The 19,872-nt window shown below is 38.1% G+C and overlaps 1 protein-coding gene across 3 annotated transcripts in view; it reads right to left on the bottom strand.

Annotated features, from left to right (window-relative positions):
* The window catches only part of bnc2 (basonuclin zinc finger protein 2), a 300,299-nt gene that overhangs the window by 15,038 nt on the left and 265,389 nt on the right, over positions 1 to 19,872 (bottom strand). For all 3 annotated transcript variants that reach the window (XM_039694552.2, XM_089132284.1, XM_089132283.1), the window contains one exon: positions 2,239 to 4,544. In XM_039694552.2, coding sequence (XP_039550486.2) covers positions 2,239 to 4,544 — 2,306 coding nt within the window. The remainder of the gene's footprint in view (positions 1 to 2,238; positions 4,545 to 19,872) is intronic.

Below are 19,872 nucleotides of genomic sequence, written 5' to 3' on the forward strand. Positions count from 1 at the left end.
CACACTGCTTCTCTCCTCCTGCTTACCCCTTACAAAAAATATGCAATCATTTGCATTCATGTAACTCATGCTGAAGAAAAAAAAAAATATGTAACATGCAATGCTATTCAATTACAGGCTTATTTTCTCCATATTTGTCACAAACAACAACATCAAATGTTGTGTACCAGTTGTAGTAATATTCGGCCACATCCCTTATACACTCTTTTTTTTAATCATAATTGAATGATCAAGCCAATGTTTATTCATTTTAAATGGGAGATGGATACTTGTTTGAGATAACTGAACAGGATGCAATTTATCAAACTGACTTCCTACTCAGAGATGTCAAGAGCTCATTTAGAAGTCAGTGTGGAGAAGTCTTTTAACACTGAATTTAGATGACACATTAGCATTTGTTATTTGAATTTTAAAGTCATCTATGTTCAGACTGATATTCTTCATTTTTTCTAAAATTCATTCAAGTTTGTGATGCATACATTTTAAATATGTTGATAGATAATATGTTTAATGTGAGTTTATAAAGTAGTGTTCTAGTAAATTACTAAAACTATTATTTGTAAATTATTGTAAAACAGTAAAAAATTGAATAATGTTTTTAATTTTACAGAGGGTATGGCATAATTAGTATATCAGCTTATTTGCAGGACTGCTCTGCCTGGAGCATTCAGTTTCTCTAGCCATCTAGGGCTCCCTATTCACCAAAACCTTTGCCTCACATTAGGGGGAAACAACCCCCCCCCACACACACAAACACACACACATTAACATGACTCCAATCATTTGTTATCTAAATAAAACTGTCACCAAATCTTGTGACCAGAGAGTGTGAGAAGAGACAGACTCTTATCTGTCCTTCCTCTGGAGTGAATGAGATGGATGAGGTCTATTTTTTCTCTCTTTAGAGTGCTTGACTATCTAGAGGGCTCTTTCTGACATGCACTGCTCCTCTGGCAACAAAATAAGGATAGATGCTTTTGTCTCACAAAATGGTGAATGTTGGTCTGGAAATGGATTAATAATTGAATGTGCATGTCTATCAAGCTTTTTTCATATTTCCGTATTTTGATACAGATATATTTTCTAACTCTTTATGTACTTCCTTGAAATGAAGCAGTTTTAAAGACTGAATGCATTGATCTACGGTATGAGTATGTAAGACGGCCACTAAATGAAACCAATTTGTGTAACTTTCTGCTGAATAATCTTAGTAGTGAGTTTTATGTCACTAATGAATTTAATAGCATCACAGAATGCACTTTACTTGTAGAGCCAAAACAACTAGCTTTGGAAAGTCTACATTTCACTGAAGAACCTTTTTTTTTTCTCTAGCATAAATGTATCTGGGACTGTTTATGGTAAATGTGTTAACTAGCAGTCAGAGAAACCTGCACCTTCTGATGCGATAATGAATGCAGTGGTTTGACAATCTGCAGCCTCTGCTAATGTATGCATGTCTACCTGTGTGTGACAGGTGAGCAAGTACAGGTAAACAGCACATTAATGCATTAAATAAGTGTCTGCAGAAATGTACAATCAACACATTCTTCCTGTTAAAGCATAATTTGTTAACATCTTTTTTTCTATTCGTCCCCATCAAACTTGCAAGAATGAAGAAGATTAAACAGGTTCCCCACATATAATATCTTTATGAAATGTATAAAATTAAAGATTGAGGTCATGATAATAACTTTTTTTTTGTATATATTTCGTAAAACATATGGTAACACTTTATTTTGATAGTCCACTTTAGACATTCAACTAACTATAAGTAACTTTGCCACTACATGTCAACTAACTATCATTAGAGTATTAGTAGACTGTCAGCTTAATATCTGGTAACACATTATTTTGTTGGTCCCCCAACAGACATTCAACTGACTGTAAGTAACTTAGCAACTACAAGTCAACTTGTTCTCCTAACCTGAACCCTAACACCTAACCCTAACCTAACAGTCTACTGACTGTCTACTACAGCCTACTAATACTCTAATGAAACTTGGTTGACATGTAGTTGAAAAGTTACTTATAGTTAGTAGACTGTCTAAAGTGACTATCAAAATAAAGTGTAACCAAACATATATATATATATATATATATATATATATATATATATATATATATATATATATATATAGTTTTACTAAATATATACATCAAAACCATCTATTTAAGTTTGCCAGATATCATCATACATCAGTTTGATTTTAGTGGAAAATAAAAAGTCTTTTGTCTCACCTATCTCTGCTCCGTCGGGAGGGGAAAGCAGCGTTGCATCCAGCCACAGTACACACATGCATCTCTTTTAGGTGCACATTCTTGTAGTGCAATTTAACACTGTATGAACTTTTAAAGCTCTTTTTGCAGACGTAGCAGATCTTGGGATCAGGACTAGTGCAGAGATCATCCTCAGGGGACTGGGAGGGGAACTTCGGTGGGCTTGTTCCATAGCTCATTGATGAGATGAAACTTTCATGTAAGGCAGCCATGCTGGCAGCAGCGGCAGCAGCTGCTGCCATACCCCCATTGTAAAGGCTATATTGACCCATACAAAACATGTCATAAGTAGGATCATTGATCTCTTCTTTGATTTTGATGACAGGCTGGTGTTGTGAAGGTGGGGAATGTCTTTGTTCCTCCAAATCTTTCTGGAAGTGTCCCTCATCTTTTACCCCCTGGTATTCCTTATCAAAATTTCTCTCTAGGGCAGGCTGATGTTCTTCAGTCTCCATCAGCTCATCCCGGTAGAACATTTTAGATTCAGATGTTTCTGACTCATTTTCAAAGTCACGCTCATGATCTTGGTCCTCAGAGGTAAAACTGTCAATACAGCGCAGGTCGCCATGACTTCTACCACCATGATTCCCAACACACTCTTCTTGGTCAGGATGGAGCATGCCTCTAAGGGCTAGACTGGGACTCATTTCATTCTGTGATGGAGACTGATGTCTGCTACCCCCACAATGATGACTGCTGCTGCTGCTGTTATTGTTGTTGTTGCAGTTGCCATTGCCATTGACATTATTATGGATGTTGGGTGGCTGATGGTGGTGATGGTGACAACTATCTTCATCATCATCATCTTTGTCATCATAATCATCTGCCACATCTATCACTTCTTTCTCTATCTTTACTGGCATACTGGATTTACGAGGCTTCTTTTTAGGCATTGGGTCGAGAGTCATGGAATCTTGGGTACTGGGAGTTGTGGGTAGGTGATGAGAAAATGTTGATGTTTCAGATACATCCATGTTGTGGGAGCTAGCCGCTAACATCTGTTGCTGATCCGTCAAAGATGTGCTGTTGATTGTGGTAGGCAAAATTGGACTGGTAGGCAGAGAGACTGGGGGACTAACTAGCTCAGCAGGTGAGAGCAATGTGCGATAAAAGGGTGGCACAGGTTGCACTGGCTGCACAGACTTCAGGGAAGGGAAGACAAGAGGGCTCTGCAGAGGTGAATGTATCATGGGGTCAAGAGGAGGGGTGGCAAAACTTAGTGGTGGCCGCCCTGGGCTAGTTATATTGAAGCCACTTTTGGCACTTGATATGACGGGTGTGGCAGTCCCAGAACTGGAGCGAATGAGGTCCTTGTCCCGGTTGTTCCTTAGCATAGGCATATGCAGGCGAGGATTGGGATTAGCACTATGGCGGTTACGACTTCTCAAAGAGCTGAAGACCATATTGCAGCCTTCAATAGTACAACGGTGTTTAATCTTCAGATGTACAGCATTGTAATGGATTTTTAGAGTGCCCTTATCATAGAAAGTCTTGCCACAGGAGTTGCAGCAAACACGACCCTTACGTGAGGTTGTACCCATTCGACGCATGCGATGCATTTTGGAAGAGAAAGAAGAGTGTGTAATGGTTTTCGATTGTTCATTCTTTTCAAAATGGTGATGGATCTGGTGGTTGTTCAGAGAGGTTGACTGTTGCTGCCCCTGTTGCTGTGTTGGTGTATGTGGTTGCTGTGACTGCTGTGTAGATGGTGTTGGAGAAATGGGTGAAGATCTGTTGGGTTCTATTTTAGGTTCAATGGCGTTGGGTAAGGTCCCTATTGCTCCACGACTTGGGCTCTGACCACTACGAAACGGTGAGAGGGACACTTCAGATTCACTGGTCTCCACCTGCTCACTCTGATTGGGCAGATTTGGCTCTCGCATTCTGAGACTTGATTGCTCAATGTTCAGTCCATTTGGTGGCAGACCTAACATGGGGGCTGATACTGGGTTGATATACTGGAATGGCAGCAAGAAGGCCAGACTGTTTGGAATGTTCTCAAAATGGTGAATACTAGAGGGGCTGTTGTTCTCTAGGTGCGACAGAAGGCCAGGGCTACGTGTTCGATTGTTGTTTTCAATAAAATTTCTGATGCCAGAGTCAGTCTTTGATGAGGGCACTGTAATTGCCTGACCCTCCTTTTCCTGGATGGCCATCAATTCCACAATAGACTTGGTTTCACCAAAGCGCAGAAACTGTTGTAGAGTGATGATCTCCTCTTCCCGGGACATTATTGTCCATCTGTCCAGAACCTTTCCTGCAGCATCCTAGAGGCCATATAAGAGAAAAGATTAAAAAACTAAACAAATATTTAATTTTTTTCTGAATATTATCTGAGAAGATAGAGGTGATGGGGAGGGTAAGGATAAAGGAATGTAACTCAAAAGAGCACATGAAGCAATAAATAAAGACTGATGATTTGTTTCTCTGACAATATCTAGGCCTCTCTACACTTTGTCCTTTCTTTCTTAAAACAACCATGCAAATTTTGTCATTAGCACACTAAAGGTAACAGCCAACAAATAGAAGCCACCAGTGTTCATTTATTAGGGAGTCCCTGTGAAACTGCAGAGAGGACATCAATTAGTCTCAATGAACAAAACTTACAACGATACAAAGATACAACTCTTGCTGCCTCTCCCACAATTACCCACAGATTATTGCTGTTGACAGACAGTAAAGAACATAAGAGATGCAATTTAAGGAGTAATAATAAAATATTATTAGTAGTAGCATTAGTAGTAGTAGTAGATGTAGTAGTATATCAATTTAATTGCTATATCTGTTTTTAATATTGTGTCAAATATATCTGTTTTTAATATTGTGTCAAATATAGTTTTAAAATGTCATTTAAAAAAAAAGAAGGTTCATAAATATACACAGAAATATATATATATATATATATATATATATATATATATTAGGGCTGTGCAAAAGTTAATTGCGATTAATCGCATCCAAAATAAAAGTCTGTGTTTACATAATATATTTGTGTGTGCTGTATATAATTATTTTGTATACATAAATACCTATGCATGCATGTATATATTTAAGAATTATTTGCGCTTAAATTCTGTATACATCTATAAATAAATAATCTATATTATATAAATATAAATATTTTATACATGAATAACACATTTTCTTAAATATATACATGCATGTGTGTGTATTTATATATACAAAATAATTATATACAGCACACACAAATATATTATGTAAACACAGACTTTTATTTTGGATGCGATTAATCGCAATTAACTTTTGCACAGCCCTAATATATATATATATATTGTAAGGACTTCTGGCTAGGTAATACACACGAGCCCCCCACCCCCAGGGGTTTTCTGAAACACACACAAGCACACACAAGCCCTTCCCTTCCCCCACACATCGGAATTTGTGGAATGTCTCTGAACAAAGATAAGGACTTTTGGTGTTTAAAGGCATTCAACAAAATGTTTTTTTAATGGTTTTTATGTATATGTGTCTTCCACATAATGTTCCTTGATATCTCTAGAATGCTTATTGAATGAAACACTTGAATATGCATAGAGATGTAAAGTAAAGTGTATTTTTGATTTGTTTTACTGCCAATGAAGATAAAATTGTTTACTATGAAACCCTCATTGAACACACCCCCTTCCACGAGGAGCGCGCGCTGAGGAACAAAGGACAATAAACCAAGAGTTCCCGCGAGCAACGTCCATCTCCCCGATTGGCTCAAGCCAACAGGAAGGGGATGGATTTCGCCAAGGAGATAAAAGGAGCGCGCCGGCTCTGCCCATTCTCTTCTGAACTTTCCAGCGCTCCTTCAGCATGTAAACCTCACGGGACTCTGATCCAACCGTGGATCTTTCCTTTTGTTCGTCTAAAAGTTTCGTCTTTTCCTCAAATGGACTACCAAGTTCGTCTCCCAGGAAAGGAAGTGGACTTCGCCGAACTATTTCCTCGGGTAACGTCACCTCAAAGACTTTAAGCCTTTCAAACACTCGCGCTGAATGCCAACGAACGCCACGTGACTCCCCACGGAACAAAGGAGCCATGCACGTGCAAGCAAGTTGCTTGAAGCAACCGACCATGCACGCGCCGGGAAGGGCCGCGCAAACACGCTGCGGCCGCGCTCCACGTGACGCACGCACGCAGGACAGCACTTCCAGTCGACACGTGGCCCGAACGGGCCGAGCAACGAGCCCGCGACTCACACAGACCAAATATGCCCTGCAAGTATACCTTCTTTTAGAGCTTCTAAGAAGCATTAAGAAAGTGTTTTCGTGGTGTTCAGAAAGGTTAACTGACTTTTTGGTGAACGTATTTCACTCTCTCTCACTTTCTCTACAACTCACTCTATCTCACTCTCTCTCTCTCTCCAACTCGCTTAACTTACGCGTATCCATTGTCTAAACGCTCTGCGTCATCTTAGTTTGTGTTTTAATGTTTGTAAATACCTGTATCATTGTAACGTAGTAAATGTTTAAAGGAACACTCCGACTTTTTGGGACTTTAGCCTATTCACCTTACCCCCCAGAGTTAGATAAGTCCATACATACCTTTTTCATCTCCGTGCGTGCTATAAGTCTGTTTGACGCACCCACCGCTAGCCTAGCTTAGCACAAAGACTCGATGTGACTGGTTGCAGCTTTCATACTGATCCAAATGAGTGGCAAAATAACGCAAACGTTTTCCTATTTACATGTTGTGATTTGTATAGTCACATAATGTACAAATAACAAAGTCAAATGAGACACAGACATCTTTTAACCGTATAAAACCTGGGAACTATTCTCTTAAGGCGAAGCACTGCTACTTTGACGGCGTAATAACCGCATCACCGGAGACACGCCGTGGTGAGGAGCGGAGAGTTCGTTCAGTGTTTGGGTGACAGAGTCAGCAATTTATAAATAGTAAAAGCGTAGTTTAGAGTCATGGGTTTTCGCTCTATTGTAAATAGCTGCGACTGTAAACAGGGGAGGTAACCATGTTTCACAGAATTCCAACTAAAAACGCTGACTGGATGAAGAAATGGCTAACTTACTCTGGATATTTATCCAAACACACCTAAGATTATCAAGGGACATTATGTTTGCTCGGTACATTTCAATGAGGACGACTATTTTGAAAAAATGGAATTTGCCACACGGACCATAATGTGCTGAAGGATACGGCCATCCCATCGATAGACAAACAGGACTAGTGGATCACCTGCGGCTGAGGTAAGTGTTCCGTTATGTTTTTAGATGACCTACTGTAACAGTGCCTTTAGCCAGATCTAATGTAACGTTAGTGACACTATTATATGATTAGGGTATGAATATGTTTTTATCTTGATGCGGTGCGGACGCGCTTGGGGAAAAAAAACGAGCGCGTTGAACTTGCACCCTGCGCGCGGCGCGCCTAGTAGCCTAAATTTGAAATAACCATGGAAATAACGAACTTGAGCGTGCAAAAGGGTACGGTAGGCTGTGAGTTCATTGTGCAAAAACAATTTGTGCTATTACTTTCCCCTTATTCTATCCTATAGTAATGCAATACTGTATATTATATAGGCTACTGTTGAATACATTTGGTTCAGCTAATAAATTGCATTTAAAATATATTGATTCCTGCAATAATAATTATTTATTCATGATATTTATAAATCTGGGTGCGTTTTTGGTTGGAAATCAATGAAACATGGTACTGTATTACCTGGTCTCCCCTGTTTATTGTCACAGCTCATACAATAAAGCAAACACCCATGATAAACTATGCTTTTCTATCTAACGTTAGTAATTGCTGACTCTGTAACCCAAACACTGAGCGAACACTCTGCTCCTCGTCACGGTGCGTCTCAGGTGATTGTTATCACTCTGCCCAAGTAGCAGTGCTTCGTCTTCAGAATTATTTATACGGTTAAAAGATGTCTGTGTCTCATATGGCCTTGATATTTGCACACTCTGTGACTATACAAACCACAACATGTAAATAGGAAAACGTTTGCGTTATTTTGTCACTCATTTGGATTAGTATGAAAGCTGCAACCATTCACATCCAGTCTTTGTGCTAAGCTAGGCTAGCGGTGGTTGCGTCAAACAGACTTATAGCACGCACGGAGATGAAAAAGGTATCTATGGACTTATCTAACTCTGGGGGGTAAGGTGAATAGGCTAAAGTCCCAAAAAGTCGGAGTGTTCCTTTAAGTAGTTGCTTTATTAAATACACTTATGCACATGTCTGACTGAATCACTGTCTCGCTCATGGTACAAGTCAATGAAATGCCGATTTAAAATGCTGCTGGCTGTAACTAAAAATACCTGAAAGGGTATTTGTTTATGGAGCAGGGGAGGCAAATTCTTGTGGCCACAGAATTTGTCTTCACAAGCTCTATAACTTGATTGAGCTAATTGATTTTGCCTGTCTTGTAAAACGTGGTCCTTGCAATTAATAACAATTAATTTGTGGTTAATTGCGGGGATGCACATGTATGCATATGGGTAAAATTAATAAATTAATATGTAAGACCGGTCTGATCCAAATCTGTATGAATAATTATTAATTATCAATTATTAATTATGATATGCAAATTCCCCCTTTATCAGACCCGACCAGAGTCTTAACTATATATATATATATATATATATATATATTTTTTTTTTTTTAAATAATAATTTCTGTGGCTGCAATGTTGGACATAAAAAATAAACAGCTCATGTTTATTTAACGGTGTCTTTGAAGAAGCCTTGGAGGTGACAGCAATCTTGCATTAAATTTATCAAGCAGGATGCAGACTCAGTATTAACTGAGCTTTATGTTAATTGGAGTTTAGAGGATGCATTTCTCAAACTAGATTAAATATTAATACTTACTCAAGAAGATTTAGTCAACTAAAGAATATGTTTAACTTACATACAGTTTGTCTTCAGGCACACAAGTATGAAACGATGTAAATCTCAACATATCCTAAACTGACCTTTGTTTTATTTTACATTTTTTTATTTATTTATTTATTTTGCAGAGCCGGTCCATGGGTTGTGGGAAGTTTCCATCTTCAGAGTAGTATTGCTCCAGGAGGAGAAATAAGCACCACTTCCAAGGAGCTTGTTCTTCGGCCAGCATTCTAAGTAATGGTATTATTAACCACTGAAAAATAAAACAGTTTGAGCTTTGCACAATTGCCCACTGCCAGACACTGGGACATGGCAAGGGATTCTGGGAATGGAATCTTGGCAGGATCTTTTAGTGTTGTGGTCAGACTTGTAACTTTGATACATAAAATATGTGATTTTGTTTCTGTTCCCTCATTCTCATACCTGCATTACTTGACTCTGATGTATGTATCCTTACATTATATTACTGTGGTTCCTAAACCCCACTCAAATTAAAAAAACTGAACATCAACTGTTATATATTGCTATATTACTGGTATTTTCTTCATGTGAATAAGCTTTTTAAATCAAGCAAATTAACAGCCATATTTTTTCATGTTCTATCTATAAACTGTCTATAAATGTTCATTGGCATTTTTTCACAGAATGTGATTTTAAAAGTGTGGCACTCTGCCTTGCTACCATGGAAGTTTATAAGGCAACATCAAGGGAGCAATGGCTGTTCTGATGACAATTAGAGATGACACAAGGCAAGGCTTTGTCTGCCCCAGCCTGCTAGGATCTATGAATGATAAATGGTTACTCTGGATTTTAAGAGCTGTAAAAATCAACAGCACAAAGCACAAAGGGCCTTTAAGGCACAGACAGAGGATAAATGTTTAAAGAGACTAAGAGAGTTAGAGAATAAGAGAAAGTGAGGAAAAAAGAAGATAGTAAGAGAAAGTGAGAGATGGGAATACAGAATGGTTTCACAACAGCATGGCCTCAGAAATTTAAGCAAGATAAATTCTTTAGAGACAGCACATCAATAGTCACTGGGGTATTTGTTGTTAAATATACATTAAAAACACTTTACTCTTTCATTCCATGTTTGAGTATGAGTTTAGCCTGGAGGTAAGACTTTAAATTTCAGCTTCAACAATATTATTTTATATGGCACAGCTGTTTGAACTCCTGTATTTCAATTTGATGTAAGTAAAGGGGAAAAAAAAAGTAAATTACAAAGAGAATTTTTAAATAGTAACTAAAAGATGTACTAAAACTGCTTAAAAAATACTGTGGAATGTTTGAGAAATTCTCTCATTCTGTTCTTTCTGTATATCGTCTTACTTCTGAACATTTATTACCTTCCTTCAGTCTTTAACACACACACACAAGAATATATATATATATATATATATATATATATATATATATAATAAGTTAACATCATACAGTTTACTATTCATAAATTATTTTTGCAAAAGTATAGTATACTGTTCCTATTTTGGTACTTTTTTTAATTCTACCTTTTTAACTCTGTACTTTATTGTATTTTGTATTGTAAACTCTTTCCACTTTCCAGTTAAAAACACTTTATTCTAGCTTCATGCATCCTTTTTTAGCAACATTTTAAACAAAATGCTGAGAAATTGACATTATGTCAGACAATGTCCAGATGAGGTTGCTTCACCTCTGTTTTTTTCAAAAGATGTGTAATAGTGCCCCCTATCATAAAAAAGTGAAAACACAGATAGCCAGAAAATTCAGTCATTGGCGGAGAAAGAGTAAAGTAGATTTGAAGTCAATGTCTATAATATGCACACTACCAATGGACTAGCCTACACAAAAATTCATATATTCAGAATTAGGAACATGTCTGTTTTCTTCATAAATTAATATTTAAGTTTTAAGACAGTATGTAAAACTATGTGAAAAAGGTATGTAATAGGCTACTTAATCAAAAGAATAAACATAAAAACAAGTATATTAAGAATATTTAATTACACTTTTAAGTATCTTGAATAAAAGATTGAGTACAAATATAGGCCAAATATACTTATACTTTTCAGACAGTCAGGTATACTTAAGTGCAATTTTAGTATATTATGTATATGAGTATATTATATTAAGTATATTTCTGGGAAGTACATACAAATTAGATTCAAAGTTTACTCTCTTATTTTTGGTTTAAAAGAAGTATACTAATAGCATACTTGAATAAACTTATTTTTTTGTAATGGAAGAGCAGCCAGGATACAGTTTTTTTTTTTTTTCAAATAGTGCCATTTGCATTTGTAAGTTGCAGTTTGTAAGGAATGACCTTTGACTGTTTGGACCACTGCCACTCTTTAACACACCTTTCAAACAAAGCTGACGTGTCCAAGTATCACTTATGAGTTTATCTTTTTTTTCTCTCTCTCTCTCATTTTCAATTGGAATATAAAGCAATACATTGGACTGACATGTTTACCAAATGGAGTTGTTTAGAAATGCTGAGGCCAAAAGCTGTATAGCTGTCACAAGTCACAGGCTGCACGCTTTGGAGGGCCACTAAGACGGACTATGCAAACACACCCAGTGACATTTCCAGAGATGCCTAGATCTAAACTAGCCAAATCTATGGCCACACTCAAACACACAGAAAAAACTCAAGATTGGGCGATAAGGGGGCTGTTGATTAGAGTTCTGCTTGGAGAAAAAAACATAGCTTTTGGTTAGTTTTACAGTATGAAACTTTCAATATTATGATAGCTTTTCCCATACCTGTATCCTTTTGAGTATTAAATTCTTGATTCATGAAAATGATCCTAGATTGAAACTAAATCTAAAGGCAGTGAAGAGGAGGCTACATTTATGGTACGATAAAATATTAGTATGTCTGCCCACAAATCAGCCTTAGGTCTTTAGCCAACTCCCCTGCATTAGTCAGGTAACAAACCTGCCATTAGAAGCACTTTTACACCAAGGCACTCATCTCCCAATTAGCTTAATGTGGCTTCTATCTATGCATTCTGCAGATTTGCCATACTCAAATGAAATCTCATTAGAACCGCCCCCAACACTGTGATGAATTACACTGTCATTACACATCCCTGACTCCTTTACATAATGTGGCTGAACACAGTTTGTGAGGTTAAAGACAATTAGTTAATAATTATAGCGTTAAGTCACAGGTCTCATCTATCCATGGTGCAGTCTGCAAATGCTGCAAATGTGTCAACTGTGACGACTGTATTTATCTCACTGCTTTTGGTGTCACTTACTGCAACCCAATAATGATGCTGGAGGCTTGAGCTTTGTAAATGGTCTCCAAGGACAGGCAAAATATCGCCAAATATCCATGCCTATGTTACCAGAATAAAAAAAGTCAGTTATGCAGTTATCATATTAACATTCCCCCAGACTTTAGTTAAAGGCTGAAAATAAAGCCACTGAGTTCAGTCCTTTTAGCAATCATCACTTATCATAGTCATGGCATCATTAAGCTCTAAGAAAATATATACTACAGTGGGCACAGAGTAAGAAAAGGTAAATACATAGACTGGGCCCATGCACGGCACGCTAGTTTTTCGTTGATACTAATACTTCAATTTGTTAAAGATGCAGTCCGTAGCTTTTTTGGGGTTCAAAATTATCCAAAATACATACTTGATAAAATACATAACCAGCCAGTGTTCAAAACTATCTGCTTGCCTTCGCTCGATTCAAAGCGGTAAGCTGTAATAATGTTTTTAACTCCAGTGGTACTGGTGGATTTCCGCGAGTTCCACAAGCATGTCTTTGCGTCATTACATCACATCTGTACACATAAAGAAGGAGTCTCGGCTAGTAGGCTATACTGCGTGTGAGGATGTTGGAGGTGGAGACATAAAGCCTTTTGTCACAGCACTTGATATAATTAAACTTATCAGTTTGATGGCGGATCCAGAAAGGTTCAAACGACAATCACCAGTGACAACTAGAGATTCACCCGTTGTAAAATGCAAAAGACTTTGTTCAGACTTCGGAGTAGCTGCAGAAAAAAAGAAACTGCAACCCATGGACCCATGAGAAAACAAGGATGATATCGGAAGGACATTACATGTAGTCACGCAATGCTGACGTTGTTAAAATTAACAATTGTAATTTGCACGATTATAATTGTTAATGTTGAACAAAGTATAATTTGCACGATTTTGCGTGATATGATAACTTATACGTGATTGTTAGATTTAATCAGCGCAATTTAGTGCAATGTCAGAACCAGAACAAAAGTGGATGTTTCTTACTAGTTCAGATGACATTTTCTGGTGAAAATTCTTATGTTGGTCATACTTCCAAAAATAATAATTTGTGATTCTGAATGCCAGTATCCACAAGTACTCCTCAAGCACCATGTTCATCCGCGCTGTGCCGTGTCGAGGGTGTTGAAGTACAACTCACGTTAAAGTTGATAATTCCGCGAATGACTGCAGATTTCGAAAAGATGAACAGAGAAGAACAGATGCCTCGAAAAGAGGAAAAACGCCAGACTGCAGCTTGAAAAAAAATATAAATAAAAAAGGTTTTGATCAAAATATTCCAATGTCACATTTTAAACCTTTGCTTCTTTCTACCTACCTTTCTATATAGAACTGACATTTCTAAAACATCTAATTCACCATGGGCAATTGGTCTGGGAACCACATTGATCCAGTGACTCCCAGTGGAAACAACAAGAATTCACTATTGATCAAGGGGTAGCTATCATATCCCAGGAAAAAAGAAAAGAAAAAAAAAATCTTCCATCCCCTGTGTTCACTACTTCAAGGGAGGTTAAGCAGAGGTTTCCCTGTGATCTTAGAAGGTCTTGAACCCATGAATTGCTCAGTATTCTACTTTCTGACCTTTTTATTTTAAGCAATGAATAATTGAGTAGGGAAGTGGCATAAAGGGGGGAAAGGCTCAGTCAAAGCCGAGTGCCTGGAGCCATGACATCAGAGGGAGAGTCTTGTGTAACTTTCATTGGTCAAATAGTGCCTAATGATTATCATAGAGCTCTCTATTCTTAGATGGCCAAATGTGGACATGCAATGTTATGTTTTTGTTGTTGTTGTTGTTTTAATATCAAACCATAGTTCAGTTTTGCTGATATGTCTAAAAATGCATGGTATTACGGAGGTGTTTGGCTCAACCATCCAATAATACATATCGTTTATCTGACGTGCTGGATGACACATGAAAAAAATACATCCATATTTCCTGGCTAATTGATAATTCTAAATGAATGTTTGTAATCTCAGGGGAAATTTTGTTTACACTGACCAAGCTGGATAAAACCTTAATGTACAAACAAGGTGTTGCCTATACAGTACATGTACACACATGGCCCACTGTGAACCACTTTTTCTATAATTTTGCAATGTAGAACTCTTTTAGATGTGTAGACTAAAATACATCCAATGTAGACCAAAATCATGATGATTTTGCAAGTGATCTGCATCACAGTCATTTTGACTGTAACACATGTCAATGTGTCACTGTGATGTGGGCCAACTGTAACCCCTCCACCCGGGTCCTACTCGCCCCGCTCCGAGCGGGCCTCGAACCCGAGTCTCCTGCGTGAGAGTCGGGTGCTCTAACAAGGAGGCTAAAGACTTACACAACACTCAAGTGTAGAGGGACTGAGGTAAACTATAAAAATATAGTAGGAATATCTACTGTAGGAATATATTTATGGGATCTTCTTCTGTCAGGGTATATAATGGATTTTCTGATATGGGAAGCAGATGTTAGGTGGACATGGAGTTCTGTTAGGGGTACAGTGGGAGTGTGTGAGAAGTGTCCCATCTGTGGGTCTTTGGTTCAACTTTGTCTTTTTTTTGGTTCTTTATGATATCACATCTTCTTTCTATCACTCCAATGATTGCTTGATAATGCTTGAAAAAGGTGTGACACATTCTCACAATTTGCTTCTTGGCTGTCATGTCTTGTATCAGTGTGATACAGGGAGGTGTTTTACATTACTGTTATCATTTAGAGTAATGCTTACACCTCTTACTCAAAAGCTATTATTTTGTTGTTATTAAAAAGAAGTCAAAGTGTAACCTTCAAAAGATTAGCTCAGCTGGAAGAAGATCAGATGAAAACATGGAGAGAAGATATGTGTGTTCACCTTCTTGCTTTAAACAACATCTACACCTCTTTCGTTGCAAGTCAGACAAAACATTTTTATATCTCTTCTCTGATCCTAATTTGACTGTGAAGTAAGCCACATGTTTTACATTTGGTGGATTAATAATCTATCCATCTTTCTCTTTCTCTCTCTCTCTCTCTCTCTCTCTCTCTCTCTCTCTCTCTCTCTCACACACACACACACACACACACACACACACTGACTATTAGAGAGGTTATGTACAAACTGGCGCTGCCACAGCACATGCAGGCGAAGAGAATAAGCTAATGGACTCTTTGCCTAATGTGATAAGAGCCATTATTGACATGCTGCCAGGAAGATGCAAGGCCATTAGCTTAGAGGTGGCTTTTTCCTTCTCTTGTCTGCTTCAGCAGCATCTCTTGAGCTATTCCTGTCCTCAGGCCTCTGAAGATAGAGCTCACAGACCCAGCAAACATAGCTGTGACTGTCACCAACAGCATTATTTACTGCTGACGCACATACAAACTCAAAAGCATTTAAGAATGAATGGAAGTAATGTGGATGGGCCAGTGGTTCAGCTAAACAGACCCATTAAACATCCCATCTAGGTATATATCAGTAATTTACCTAAGTAGATCTCTGGAAGGATGGATATCACCACCAGTGCTGTGTGGGTAGGCATCACAAGAATAATAAGAAGTTATATTAGGGTTTTGGGAAGACATAGGTCTAGAATCAGGCTAATCTATTGTTACTGACATTATTGCACTGTAATTACTTCCAGTGAAAATAAACATCATTAACATCATCCATTGCTTCATCTGCCTGTCTTCACCATATGCCAGCCAGCACAGAAACTCGGTTGTTCAAACCCTGTACATCTCCACCACCAAACAATAAAGGCCCGTTAACACCAATATTGACAACTATAGCTGTAAGATATAGGGCCCTATCTTGCACCCGGCGAAATGACTTTATACACAAACGCATTTATCATTCCTATTTTGCACCAGCGCAAAGCGGGCTTTTCCCTCCACAGACGCACGTCAGTAAACTAGGGAATGAACTGAAAAAGAGGCGTGTTTTGGCGCAAACATTCCCCAGTGCTATTTTGCAGTTCCAGAAAACAATTGCCCCACTGACCAGAAAAAAAAAATAGTCTAAAGTCAGTGGCGCGTTGCGCGTACTTTCAGGTGCTATTTTAAGCGTGCATGCTTGGCCAGTGTGAACAACGTGCATAAACTGTAGATGATCCTCTCATCTACACAGATGCATTTTACTTTTTGCAAATGATACATTATTATAAGGAAAACTATTAAAACACGAGGGAAATTATTGTTGTGTTCATGACAATGGGAAAAAAAATAGAAGCTTACACGTTTACCCAAATTATTATATGCATGTTTAACCGAAGCTAATTTGGGTGTGTTTGTCCTATCCCCAAAGTCACTTCTCTTTCTTTTACGGCCCTGACGAGAACATCGATCTCCTCGCCTGTGAACCGATTGTGAAGTGTGTCTGGTAAATGCGCTGTTATAATAGTATTGCGCCATGGAACAAGCGCTCGTTGTTCATCATGCACTTAAAGGGAATGTGAGATGACTCTCTGATTGGTTTATTTCACGTTACGCCCAAACCACACCTATGAATAATGAAGCTACGTCAGACCAACCCCTTTTAGATTTGCGCCAGGCGTAAAAGGCATTTATCCCGCCGGGAAAATAGCAACAGCACTGGGATCCGCCCACAATGTTACCTGCGCTTTGCCATTTGTGTTTCAGATCGTTAAAATAGGGCCTATACAGTAATATAGCTGTAAGCAGCAATTTGGGGCCAAACAGTGAAGGCACAGCAAGCACAGCAAATACAGCAACCATGTCATATGCCACAGGAAACAATAAGAGAGACTGCAATATGCATCTCTAAATCACAAAAATGCATAAGGTTTTGTATAGAAAAGCAACACAGGCCTGTTATTTTATGCTCAGAATACTGAGTGCCCAGATCCTCTTGTGGTTTGAGGTTGTGACACACCGTTATCAAAATTCTACACAATGCAGAGGACACACATAATGTAGAGGACACACATCTGCAGTGATCCTGAGGAGAACTTTCAGAGTAAGAATGAGCACACAATAATCTCCTTTTGGATACATATTGTTAACTTCACATTATCATACATTTTAAATAAAAAGGTGTCTCAAAATTCTGTTCTGAATGAATCATTACTGTGCAGCGCAGTCCAGTGATCATCTGAGCCAATTTTGGTAAGAATTGCGCAAAATCTGAAGGAGGTGATGAACAAAAATAGAATATAATACATTTCAAAATAGTAACTAACTAACTACTGTAATAGATGGATTCTTATACCGTGTCTACATGCCAGCATCCTGGATGAAAGGAGCGATGCGATAAAAGACAATAGAACCCATTATAATCAGTGATGTTGTCTTCACTGGATGCAGCGTGACATATCCCAGACAGTAAACTGATGCCTTTTTATTCTGTTTATGATGTACTCCAAGCACCCACGATACTTCTCATAAGAAGGAACAGTTGCTTTGTCGTGTCCACTGTCTAGTGCAGACAGCTGTTGTTTTTAAGTCTTTATGTGAAGACAAAACGTCCGCTTCTGTCATTTTCTGTTTGCAATCTAGTTACTTTTCATTCAGCTAGCTCCATGCTGGTGAAATGGTGGAGATGTACGAAAGAATGTAATGTTACACTTTGCACCAGACACTCTGGATGACGCAGTTTAGGTTATTATTTCTTTCAAAAGGTGATTTTGAAAGAAATAATCATCTTAAGGCGTGTGATGGCCAAACTGCATTTTATTAAAGTAGTAAAAACACAAGATTTGTCTTTATTAAATTATGTTTGACAATCAAAATATGTTTCCTTAAATGCAAGTAAAAATAAACTAAAAAAAAAAGTAACTAAAAGCTAGGCTAATTTTTGTTAAAGCATGTGACCAGTGTTACCATTACACAATTTTTTTTTTGTACAGTACAGTGTCAAGCAGCGCTAATGCTTTATATCTAAAAGGTATAAATGCAAATTAGCATGCAATAGTACCAAGTTACTGCACCCTATTCAAGGAATTTGTTTATATATATATATATATATATATATATATATATATATATATATTTTAAGCTATATATATATATATAGGTTTTAAGCTATATATAGGTTTTTGAGATGAAAATGTATATGCCAATATAAATATTCAGTGTTATGTATTGGCCTAAGCTACTGAGGCACCCTCTATAATCATTTGCTCAACACTCAGCTACCACATATTCAGTTTCTGTTGTCCCAGGGGTTTCTGGGATATGGAGTCACTGAAGCACACAGTCTTGTCTGACAATCAAAGTGAAAAGTCATGCCAAGGTGCATAAATGGGAGTGCCCATATCCGGAGGGAGTTGACACACTACATCACTGAGCTGCAGCTACTGTACTCAAGAGCTATTAAGCACGAGTCATTCTCTCTACACCCTCCCTTGTTTCCCTTTCAAGAGTCCCTCTGGTCAAAGGCAGATACAAATGGCTGTTTGCTGTACAACTCAAATGACATGTTTGTATCAGCTCCTGCCTTCACTAACAGCATGTAAAACAAAAAGAGACAGGCTACTCTTATTCACAAATGGTTCCAACTGAGATGGAAGGTTGCAAAGTAAAGGAGTGCCATTAGAACATCCTCCTACCTCTATATGTGCCCCTTTCTTCCCCTCCATATGTCCCTTTCTTGACACTTTCACAATTGTTTGTGTTTTTTTCAATACCTAGAAGGACTATACATTTTCAATTTTAGTCTTTGGACTAAACTGTGTATTATTCTCATTACTGTTTGATTGCAAAATGCATTCATAATGCTGACACCGGACGCGAATAGCGCGTCAAATTCGCGCCGGACGCGTCTAGTTTGACGCTTGACCACTTTGTGTTAATTCGCTTGTCAAAAGTGAAACTGACGCGCGAAAAAAAACAAAAGTTTGAAGCGAAATTTACGTGCGTCACAATCAAAATCCGTTGGCGGTCATGTTTTTTATGTCGACCGACCATTCATCGAGAGTCACTGCTCTGTGTTTACTCTGGAGAGCAGAACAGTGGCGTGGGGATCATCGTCGCCATATATTTGTGTCCACCGGACCCTTCAGAGGTGAACCGTTTGGCGAGTTTCACCATTTGCTTGCTCCAGGAACTGCACTGGATGACGGCCGCTGTCAGCGGTACTTCCGCCTGTCACGCGCCCAGTTTGTTGACCTTTTGTCCCGCATCGGTGCGAGGATCACCCTCGCCCTCATCCATCTAATCTAGATGATAAATAGAGCCAGCCTTCAAAAGTTATTAACCTGTCCTGTGATTTTTTTCTCTCTTTCATGTCCAGACACAAACTTATGCACATGAATGTTGGCTGTCTTTACATCATAATACTATTTCATATAATCTAGATATGGAATGAATAACATTCAATACAAAATGAACATGTCTTGTATATTGAAATAAAGTTTTAAGTGATAAAATATTTGCTTTGTTGTGCATAATACCACCATGCATTTAGTCATATTACAAAATAATTTATTGAATCATCCAGATACTTCACCATGTGAGCAAGCAGCTAGGCTCC

This window comes from Pimephales promelas, chromosome 6 (assembly GCF_988280905.1).
Source record: "Pimephales promelas chromosome 6, fPimPro1.hap1.1, whole genome shotgun sequence".
In the NCBI taxonomy this organism is placed as follows: Eukaryota; Metazoa; Chordata; class Actinopteri; order Cypriniformes; family Leuciscidae; genus Pimephales; species Pimephales promelas.